General features: G+C 38.6%; 1 protein-coding gene across 1 annotated transcript in view; it reads right to left on the bottom strand.

The window, feature by feature from the left end:
* Positions 1-1,912: 1,912 nt before the first annotated feature.
* The window catches only part of LOC128623808 (protein FAM227A-like), a 30,872-nt gene continuing 21,311 nt past the window's right edge, over positions 1,913-11,473 (bottom strand). The window contains exons 9-17 of the mRNA XM_053650913.1: positions 9,926-10,052; positions 8,271-8,375; positions 6,256-6,344; positions 6,091-6,175; positions 5,645-5,727; positions 4,577-4,734; positions 3,101-3,253; positions 2,748-2,820; positions 1,913-2,480 (exon numbers count right to left, since the gene is read on the bottom strand). Of these exons, the coding sequence (XP_053506888.1) occupies positions 2,409-2,480; positions 2,748-2,820; positions 3,101-3,253; positions 4,577-4,734; positions 5,645-5,727; positions 6,091-6,175; positions 6,256-6,344; positions 8,271-8,375; positions 9,926-10,052 (945 nt within the window). The 3' untranslated portion in view covers positions 1,913-2,408. The remainder of the gene's footprint in view (positions 2,481-2,747; positions 2,821-3,100; positions 3,254-4,576; positions 4,735-5,644; positions 5,728-6,090; positions 6,176-6,255; positions 6,345-8,270; positions 8,376-9,925; positions 10,053-11,473) is intronic.

The raw sequence follows: 11,473 nt of genomic DNA, 5'->3' as shown, positions 1-11,473 counted from the left end.
ACATATGGGTGTTACGGTCAGGTGTCCAGGGCATAGTGGCTTTGTAATTAGCATGTTTGCCTTGCAACTCCAGGGTTGGGGTTTTGATGCCCGCCCAGTGTGTGTGGCGTTTGCATGTTTTTGTGCTTCGGGAGGCCATTGTAGGCCGATTGGCATTAACAAATTGTCCATAGTGTGTGAATATGTGTATGTGTGTTTGTGTGTGTTTGTGTGTGTGTGTGTGTGTATGTGTGCGCAATTGCACCCTGCAATGTGCTGGCCCCCGTCCAGAGTACCCTGTCTCATGTCCTGGGATAGGCTCCAGGCTCCCCGTGACCCTGTGTAGGATAAGTTGTACAGAAAATGGATGGATGGATGGATGGTTAGGAATCCATATACAATATCTCACAAAAGTGAGTACACCCCTCACATTTTTGTAAATATTTGATTATATCTTTTAATGTGACAACACTGAAGAAATGACACTTTGCTACAATGTAAAGTAGTGAGTGTACAGCTTGTGTAACAGTGTAAATTTGCTGTCCCCTCAAAATAACTCATCACACAGCCATTAATGTCTAAACCGCTGGCAACAAAAGTGAGTACACCCCTAAGTGAAAATGTCCAAATTGGGCCCAATTAGCCATTTTCCCTCCCCGTTGTCATGTGACTTGTTAGTGTTACAAGGTCTCAGGTGTGAATGGGGAGCAGGTGGGTTAAATTTGGGGTAAATTTGGTCATCGCTCTCACACTCCCTCATACTGGTCACTGGAAGTTCAACATGGCACCTTATGGTGTACCAGGAAGCCTCTTCTAAAGATGATGCACAAGAAAGCCCGCAAACAGTTTGCTGAAGACAAGCAGACTAAGGACATGGATTACTGGAACCATGTCCTGTGGTCTGATGAGACCAAGATAAACTTATTTGATTCAGATGGTGTCAAGTGTGTGTGGCGGCAACCAGGAGAGGAGTACAAAGACAAGTGTGTCTTGCCTACAGTCAAGCATGGTGTTGGGAGTGTCATGATCTGGGGCTGCATGAATGCTGCTGGCGCTGGGGTTCAGTTCATTGAGGGAACCATGAACGCCAACATGTACTGTGACATACTGAAGCAGAGCATGATCGCAGGGCAGTATTTCAGCATGATAACGACCCCAAACATACCTCCAAGACGACCACTGCCTTGCTAAAGAAGATGAGGGTGAAGGTGATGGACTGGCCAAGCATGTCTCCAGACCTAAACCCTATTGAGCATCTGTGGGGCATCCTCAAACGGAAGGAGCACAAGGTCTCTAACATCCACCAGCTCCGTGATGTCATCATGGAGGAGTGGAAGAGGACTCCAGTGGCAACCTGTGAAGCTCTGGTGAACTCCATGTCCAAGAGGGTTAAGGCAGTGCTGGAAAATAATGGTGGCCACAAAAAATAGACACTTTGGACATGCAGAGCAATTTGGACATTTTCACTTAGGGGTGTACTCACTTTTGTTGCCAGCGGTTTAGACATTAATGGCTGTGTGTTGAGTTATTTTAAGGGGACAGCAAATTTACAGTGTTATACAAGCTGTACACTCATTACTTTACATTGTAGCAAAGTGTCATTTCTTCAGTGTTGTCACATGAATAGATATAATCAAATATTTACAAAAATGTGAGGGGTGTACTCACTTTTGTGAGATACTGTACTTTTGGCCATATAGATGGCCTAGCAGCATATCAAGCAGCATATCAAGCAGCATACTTTTCTCCTCTCAGTTTAGGACTAACTCCCTAATTTATGATCAGACTTTATGATAATGTGTTTAATAATGATTTATGTTTAACTGATGAAACTGACTGCAGGACCTCAGTGATATTTTATCTTTTTTTTTTTCCTTCTTCCTGTTTTCCATTTTTGGAGAACTAGCCCAAAAATGTTCAGGTTTTACAGATTTTCCTGGACACATGGGAAATCTGAACAATATGACACAAACTATAAAATAGTTTAATTTGACCAGAAAACAGGAATTTGAAAGTAGCTCTTATTGCTATGTAGTGTTGTTTCTATACGTCAGTCCATGAAGAGAACAGAGAAGTGAAGAGAACAATTGTAATAAAGTCAAAGCCTGTACTGTCATCCAGTGGTTATCCAAAGTATTGCAGTCCTACTATTGCAGTCCTGTTGTCATATAAAGCTCAAATTAAATTAAATGAATATCTATGATCATTGACCATAATCCTATACATTGTTATATGAAAACGCTTGTGTAGATTCTCATGAATTTGTAATCAAATTTATAAGCATGTTGATTAAAGAGATAAGATGAACATTTCGCTCATTTCTGCTTCAAAGAGCTCATCTAATGAGATTGTGCAACCAACACTTTCTGGTTTTAATGTCATGTGACATTTCGCTATGTGCACACTAAATGCAGCAGATGCAGCGTGTGTTATTCAATTCCAGCTATTAACGTGTTAAATGCAAGCAACTGTTCAGAGTGTGCTTTGCTTCCCTCTTCACCCTGGTGTGCACACACACACACACACACACACACACACACACACACACACACACACACACACACACACACAGAGAGAGAGAGAGAGAGAGAGAGAGAGAGAAAGAGAGTAATAATTGTAGCAATAATGCTTCATAAACTCAGATACAGTTCCATTTTAGGACCATGCTATTTGACTAAAGACTAAAGGTTTGGTCAACTCTGTGAATCAGTGTATAAAAATCTTTACTGAAGTATACAAGTGACGTTTTTAACTAAAATAAAGCTGACCTTGACTGGTGGCACTAGCAGCTGGCAGAGTTTGTGTACCACATTTTTCTGAGACAGGATTTTCTTGTGTTTTCTGGACATCACAAAATAAATAAATAAATTAATTAATTAATTACAACGATAATACAGGTTCTATATACATCACAATCTGGACCCAAATGTATTAATAAACTAAAAACATTATTTTCTTCTTGTTTTGAATTCAGTGACAGTTCTCAACCCTTATGGCAGTGCCAGATCCTTACATGCTTCCACATTCCAGACCATCCTTTTGCCTTAATAATTGTATAAAGACATGCAGGTTTCCAGAGTATGAGTGTTTACTGATATATTTAGCTTATGCCAGCTCTAACCTGAGAAGCTGATTTTGTTCATCTTCCCGTTTCTGCTGCACGCTGCTTATTTCCTGTGCGTGTCGTGCCCAGAGAGAGCGCAGTTCCCTCCGCTGGCAGGAGGAACGCTGGCATGTCTGCCTCAAAACATCTCGGTAAGTAAGTGAGTCTGCCGTTAGCGTGTTAAGGAAGATGAGGAGACAGTTGGCATTCAGACATATAGCACACTCTGCATACACACGAGTGAGGCAACAGTAATTAAGTGATAAGGCTTACTGCCTTAGCATCACCGTAAATCACCAATTTTTATAGCCATCCTGCGGATATGAACATTTTGCTACTGAAACTCATTTCAAAGTTCAGTGACCCTACCTCTTTATAATTAGACCAGTGTCAGCATTTTAATAACAGTTATAAGCAGTGTGTATAAGTCTGAGTGTAGAGAATGTCGGTGTGTATTGACATATTGAGTGTATGAGTGTCTACTGAGATGTTGAGATTGAATGTGTTGACAGTTTGAATTTGTAGTGAGGTTTTGAGTTTGTATAAAGGTGTTGAGTGTGTGTGTGTGTGGCTAGTGTACATGCATAGTACAGTATGGCGTGTGCATTAAAAGTGTTGAGTGTGTAAACTGACATTGTGAGTGTGTAGTAAGGTGTTGAAAGTGTGTGCATTGATAGTGTGAGTGTACAGTATATTGAGGTGTTGAGCGTGTGTGCTGCCAGAGTACATGTGTAGTGCAGTATGACATGCATTAAGTGTTGAGAGTTTGTGTATTGACATTGTGATTGTGTAGTAAGATGTTGAAAGTGTGTATTGATAGTGAGTGTACAGTATATTGAGGTTTTGAGTGTTTATTAAGGTGTTGAATGTGTCTAGTGACAGTATGAGTGTATAGGGAGGTTTTGAGTATGTATCAATCTGTGGAGAGTTTATGTATTGATAATGTGAGTATTTAGTGAGGCTTTGAAAGTGTACTAATGTTTTGAGTGTGTTTGTTTTCACAGTGCAAGTGTGTAATCAGGTTTGAAGTGTGTACTAAGGTGTTGAGAGTGTGTATAACAGTGCAAGCATGTAATGAGGTTTTGAGTGTACATTATGGTGTTGTGAGTGTGTATTTTAAAAGTGAAAGTGTGTAATGAGGTTTTGAGTGTGTATTTAGGTGTTGAATGCATCTACTGACAGTGTGAGTATGTATTAAGGTGTTCAGAGTGTTGGTGTAAGTGTGTAATGAGGTTCTGAGTGTATTCAGGTGTTCAGAATGTGTGTTAAAACTTTCTGAATGGCCAAGGTATCAGACTGAGAAGATTTATAGTATACCATTTGAGACTCTTATTTAAAAAAATAAATAAATAAATAAAAAAAAAATAAATAAAAATTTTAGAGTTTAGCTTTCTCTACTTTTGACCCTGGCCTGTCTGTCTAGTTATTTCACTGTACTTAAATAACTGTTTTTAAATGTGTGCATCCTGGTATATGGCACATGTATGAGGATATTGAGGCAGTGCTTGGAGCTGGGCTCTCCTCACTAGAATGTTGTAACCCATGTTGCACTGCAGATGCAATGTGTTCATGTAGTGCTGCACCAGAGGAGAGTTTCCCCACACATTAAACACACAATGCTTCACCTTTATTTGTCCATCCACTGCATGTGACTGCATGGAGGGAGAAAGATTATTATTGCTATTCTTCCATGTATCATTTCAATCAATCATCTGTATTATTATATTTCATACAATCATGGTATAAACAGCTATCCTAAATAGGCTGGACACAGAGAAATATAGGGTTTATTTATATATATATATATATATATATATATATATATATATATATATATATATATATATATATATATAAACATGCGGAGGGAGAGAGAGAAAAAGACAGGAAAGAGAAGCAAGACAGAGAGAAAAATGGGATTTTTTTTTCTGGTTTATGCTCCTATTTCTCAAAATTTCTGTAAACTTGTTGAATTAAAAATAAGGCCTAAGTCACTTATACCTTGTAAATGCTGACTAAAAAAATGAGCTTTAAAGGTGATTTAATGCACCAGATTCAATATAAAATACAACCCCAATTCCAAAAAAGTTGTGTAAAATGTAAATAAAAACACAATGCAATGATTTCCAAATCTCAAACACCTCAGTTTAAACATTTGATATGCTTTCTGTGTTCTATTGTGAATAGCATGTGTTTATGAGATACCATTGCATTCTGTTTTTATTTATATTTTACACAGCGTCCCAACTTTTTTGAAATTGGGGTTGTAATATTAGCCAATAAACAATGACAACCAAGCTCACCAATATCACAGTCGATTATTTCATTAATTGATGAAGCGAGAAATCATGATAAAAAAAAAGATTAATGGTACCACATTAGTACCTATAAACTAGGGAGGAGAGAAAAGACAAGAAAAGCAGGAAACAGAGAGGGAATGTAAAAACAGGTGATATTTGTAGAATAGAAATAATATGATATAAATAGATACAGTAGTCCATTTTCTCTTGTGCACCTCAGCACTGTGCTCTAGGAATACTGTTCTAGGAATACTGTAATTACCTCTCTGGCTAATGTGTGGTTTCTTTGGTCAGTACGAACTTTTAAATCAGAGTCTGCAACATTCTGGGAAGCTGCTTTCTCCACTGAAACACAAGATCGATGAGAACACAGAGACACACCCAAAGACAAGTCTTACTATAATTGTGAAGACCTTCCATTTACATCATTATTAATGCAGCTAATTACATCTAAATCTAACCATATTGGTTTAGTATTGTAAATAAAAGCTTGTGTAAAAAAGCAGTTGTGAGGACCAGCCAAGTATTAAAGTCAAAACTGTCAGATATTCTTATACCGACTCACTCTCCCACCAATATACCACCTATTACTAATGCCTCATATAAGATTGCTGCTTTGCTAGTTTTATTATACTTAGCAATATAGCACAGCCAGTATTGCAGAACAGCAGGTGTACGTGTGTGTCTGTGTGCACGCCTTGCTCTTACCCTCACAAGTGCTTGCATGGTTCGTAGTAGTGAGCTTGTTCTTGGGGTACAATGCATTGGCCTGACTCACCTCAAATGGACTCTTCTGAAACACATACTTTTCATTCACTATCTTACACACTATGCGGTGATGTTGTGTACTCAATGTATGTGTGTTACACTGACCATCCTATTTTTCATAGCTGTGAGGCTGCCGGAGGGTTCAGATAAGAAGATGCTAGAAAACACACTATCAGTAGAGGTCAGCGATGAGTCTGTTAAAAAAACAAAACAAAACAAACAAACATAAAAAACCCATAAATACATATACAGCACTTAGAAAACAGGAATTTATTTTTCTCAAGAACCCCACTATAAATGCATGTTACTTTGAAATATAATCATTAAAATACTTCAGAAATCTGAATACTGTGTGTGTGAATCCATTTAATATTGCATATTTTTAAAACATTCCTTTTTTCATTGAGTTAATCCTGTTATCCTTACGAGGTATTTGGAATATTCCACAAAACACTGGATCATCTGAATTTTCTGAAGATCATGAGAAGAAGAAAAGTATGTTCTCTCATTCTTTTTTTAAATTTTCAATTATAGTAATATTGCCTGACAATGTCACTTTGAAAGTACAACCCTATTACCCAAATTATAGATTAAAGGTAAATTATTCATAAAAACAAACAAACAGCAAGAAATAAAAACCCATAAAGTAAATCATTTGAATGGACTTAATGTCACCACAAGTATGGATAATAGTTAATGACGGTTTGTGTATTTGCTAAATTAACGGCAATAAACACAACACTGCTACTAATTTAAGAGCAAAATGCAAAGATGTTTAGCAAAGAAACATTGTAAATAATGAGATTGTTGCCTGAGATAGGTTAACACATTTTTTGAATGGTTAAATGCTGGTTTAAATGTTCTATTTAAGAACTTGCTATTCATTTGTAATGTAATACGATTATGAATATGTCCGGCATTAGGGGTGTAAAGATAAGGCATATCATATTGTTTAATTCAACATGTCTGCATATCCAACAATACATTCTGCAGATGTCATTATACAACAGGCTATTTGTCAATTGTCGGGGTGAAAAACATTTAAACTTAATCAAGCCCACACTCTCACCTCTAAAAAAACTAACTTCCCCTTTATCTTGAATCAAGACAGGCAACAGGGGATCTCCCTCTTCATCACTGTCACCTCTAAGTTTCCGGTGGTGCTGGGCTTACATCCCTCAAATCTCCTGGAAGGGGCGCAAGATTACACGCTGGTCCACATATTGTCCATGCCCATTCTCTCAGCACCCCCTCCATAGCCAAAGCATCAACCTCCATAGGGAGCCCTGAAACTCAAGTCCATGTAGAAATTCCCCCCGAATATCATAAGCTTCAGCAAAGCCAAGGCCAGTGGGCTTCCACCACATCATCCCTATAACTGGGGTGGCCTATGCCTGTGCATAGATTACACGGGTATGACTCAAGTCACAGCCAAGTATCGTTATCCTCTGGATACAACTGGAACAACTGTGCGAAACCAAAGTATTCACCACGCTCAACCTGTGTAGCGCTTACAACCTGGTCTGAATATAGAAAGGGGATGATTGGAAAATGGCCTTCAGCACCACCTCTGGCCACTTCAATTATTGCATAATGCCGTATAGGCTACCTACGGTGCCAGCGGTGTTCCAATGGCTCAACAACGGCGTGCTGCGGGACATGCTGGGAAAATTAGGTAAAACATTGAATACCTTGTCTTTATAAGTTTTTTGCTTGAATACAAGTCAAAGTACATTTACAAATCACTCCTCTTTGTTTTTATTAGCATTTTCCATACTGTCCCATCGTTTTCGGAATTGGGGTTGTATATATAATGCTTGCATTTGCTCTACTGAAAATATATTATATTGATCAAGACACCACTGTATCATTACACCCATACTTTACAATTTCAGTGCTACAGTGAAGGGAGGGAAGACAAAACAGCGAGAGAGAGAGAGAGAGAGAGAGAGAGAGAGAGAGAGAGAGAGAGATTACATCTTGTGTGTTTAAACAGTAATGAGGTTATCAGTTTAACAAGGTGATTCTGAGAGCTCAATAAAGATTAAGACTTAAAGGCAAGAACATGGAGACATTTTATTCCTTTGCAGGGATGAGAGTGGTTTGAGAAAATGACATACCACTATCCTTCTCCTTTTTTTCTCTATCTATAATGTTGCTGGTCTCGTTTTCCTCCAGAGCTTCAAAGTCCCATTGCTTATAGATTTCAGGAGCAGGACTGAGTCCTAGAGAGAGAGAAAGAGTGAGAGACTGACACCAAAATATAATGCTCTGTAGAAACTATAACAGATCTTTTGACCTAAATACTTGTGAACTCCAATACTCAGTGCAACAGTTCATACTAGCCCGAATCATTTCATTTCCTTTTTCATGCATGATAAATCTAAGCCTGATTTATTGCTTCACACCATTTTAGACTCAAGGGAAGTCAGTAATTCAATAGCAGGCTTAGGCCATTTTTTCAAAGTACATCATGTTTTTTGCTCAGAGAAGAATTAGCTGGCTGTGCTGCTGGACACTTATTGATATCAGTAAATAAGATTTCCATGTTTTTCTTTCTGAACAGACTGAGATAGGGGAAGAGTGAAGAGGCATTGGATTATGCTTAACATAATAGACCTGTGCTGAGGCAAATCTTTTTTATCATGTAATACATATTTTCCAGGTTTGTACATGTGGCACATCCACAATGAATATTTTCTGAATCCTCCCCTAGAAAGTAACAGCTCTGTGTCTCTTTATGAACTGTCAGTAACATCGGAAAAAAAAACTTGCAAGAGGATCTTCGTTCACTTCTTCATGGAGAGAATCTTCATTAGTGTAAGTCCCCTCTGAAACTGCTGGAATGGCAAGGCCAAGTCAATTTATTTGCTGTAGACTGAAGACATTTGGGTTTGAGATCAAAAGATGAATATGAGAAGAAAGTTTAGAATTTCAGCTTTTATTTCCTGGTATTTTTATGTAGATGTGTTAAACAACATAGAATACAGCACATTTTGTATCAGACCACCCAATTTGTAGGCAAGCAAAAATACTGGAATATGTGACTGACAGGTGTTTCTTGTTACCCAGGTGTGCCCTGTTAGATTGATTGTTTAAATAATAAATAGCTCTGAACATCTACTCTTTGTTTTAGCCTTCAGTTTCACCTGTGAAGACTGCATTTGTTGTTAAAAAGGATAAGCCAACATGAAGATCAGAGAGCTGCCTATGGGAGAAAAGCCAGACAGTCTGAAGCTGAGAAAGGAGGGAAAATTAATCAAAGGCATTGCACAAACACTGGGCATAGCCAGTACAACAATTTGGAATGCCTGAAAAAGAAACAGACCACTGGTGTACTGAGCAACAGACGCCGAATGGGTCGGCCAAGGAAAACAACGATAGCTGATGGCAGAAACATTGTGAGAGCTGTAAGGAAAAACCCAAAAACAACAGTCAGTGACATCATCAAGGACTTTCACAGGGCAGGGGTGAAGGTATCACAATCCACCGTTCAAAGAAGACTTAGACAGCAGAAATATAGAGGCCATACCACAAGATGCAAACCACTCATCAGCAGAAAGAATCAGAAGGCCAGACTGGAATTCACAAAGAAGTTAAGAGATGAGCCACAGAAGTTCTGAAACCAAGACTGATCTCTACCAAAGTAATGGAAAGACCAAAGTAAGTGTGGAGAAAGAAAGGATCTGCTCATGAAAAAGTTTTTTACCAAGCAGTGCAAATAAAACGAAAACTTGTATAGGAATTTTAATTTAGATTATTGAGCGTCAGCTACCTCCAGTCCACTGGTAGACGGTGGAGCACAGAGCTGTGAGGAAGGCTGGATCACGGAAACAGCATGATTGAGGGAAGCAGCAGGAGAAGCAGCAGAACAGCATCTGACTCAGTGTGCTGGGGAAATCCTTCAAGAAGTAAAAACCACAAAGCATCTCAACACTATTAACCAAACATCTACAGTGCCGTGAAAAAGTACTTCCTGATTTCTTCTGTTGTTGTGTATCTTTCATACTAAATAGGTTTAGATCTTCAAATGAAATACAGCATAAAACAAAGGCATCCATCACCTATTACCCATGTCAAAAACTAGCTGCCCCCTTAAACATAAAATCTGGTTGTGCCACCTTTAGCAGCAATAACAGCAACCAAATGCTTCCGATAACTGGAGAGCAGACTTTCACTTACTTCTAGGACTAGGAATTACTCCTATGCTTTGGATCATTGTCTTGCTGCAGAATCCAGTTGGCCTTGAGTTTAAACTTATGGACTGAAGACATTCTCCTTTAGGATTTTCTTGTAGAAAGCAGAATTCTTAGGCAGCAAAGCATCCACACACCATCACACTGCCACTACCATGCTTGGCGTAGGTATGGTGTTCTTTTTGTGGAATTCTGTGTTTGGTTTACAGCAGATTTAACAGGACTGTCTTCCAAACAGTTCCACTTTTGACTCATCAATCCACAGAACATTCTCCCAAAAGGTTTGAGGATCATCAAAGTGTGTTTTGGCAAAATTCAGATGAGCCTTAAATGTTCTTCTGGGTTAGCGGTGGTTTTTGTCTCGCCACTCTTCCATGGATGTCAGATTTGCCCAGTGTCTTTCTGATACTCTGACCTTTAGTGATGCAAGAAAAGCCTGTAGGTCCTTTGATGTCCTTGGCTCTTTTGTGACTTCCTGGATGAGTCATTGTTGTGCTCTTGGAGGAATTTTGGAAGGTCGGCCACTTCTGGGCAGGTTCACTACTATGCAGAGTTTTTCTATTTGGAGATAATGGCTCTCACTGTGGTCCTTTGAAGTCCCAGAGCCTTTGAAATAGCTTTGTAAACCTTCCCAGACTGATGTATTTCAATCAACTTCTTCATCATTTCTGGAATTTCTTTCAATTTTGGCATAGTGTGTTACTGGGTAAGACCTTTTAACCAGATTCAGGCTGTTGAAAAAGTTATATTTAAGTTATATTAAGTTAAGTGTTGATTTGATTGAACAGGGCTTGCAGTAATCCAGCTGAACCCCATTATGAATGCAATTTCATAGATTTGGGAAATTAGTAACTACGGGGGCAAATACATTTTCACACAGGCCCAGTTGGTATTGGATAACTTTTTTGCTTCAATAAATAACATTGTCATTTAAAACTGTATTTTGTGTTTACTCAGGTTGCTTTTGTTTTAACTTAGATTTCGTTTTAATTTCTGGAACAATTTAGTATGATATACACAAAAACAGAAGAAATCAGGATACTTCTTTTTCACTGCACTGTACCCAAGACCCCTAAACACCAGAGTGTGTCACCAGAGTAACACACAGTTAACCAGCAGAGCACAGG

The sequence above is a fragment of the Ictalurus furcatus genome, chromosome 20, assembly GCF_023375685.1.
Source record: "Ictalurus furcatus strain D&B chromosome 20, Billie_1.0, whole genome shotgun sequence".
NCBI lineage: Eukaryota > Metazoa > Chordata > Actinopteri > Siluriformes > Ictaluridae > Ictalurus > Ictalurus furcatus.
This window is presented reverse-complemented; position numbering and strand designations above follow the sequence as displayed.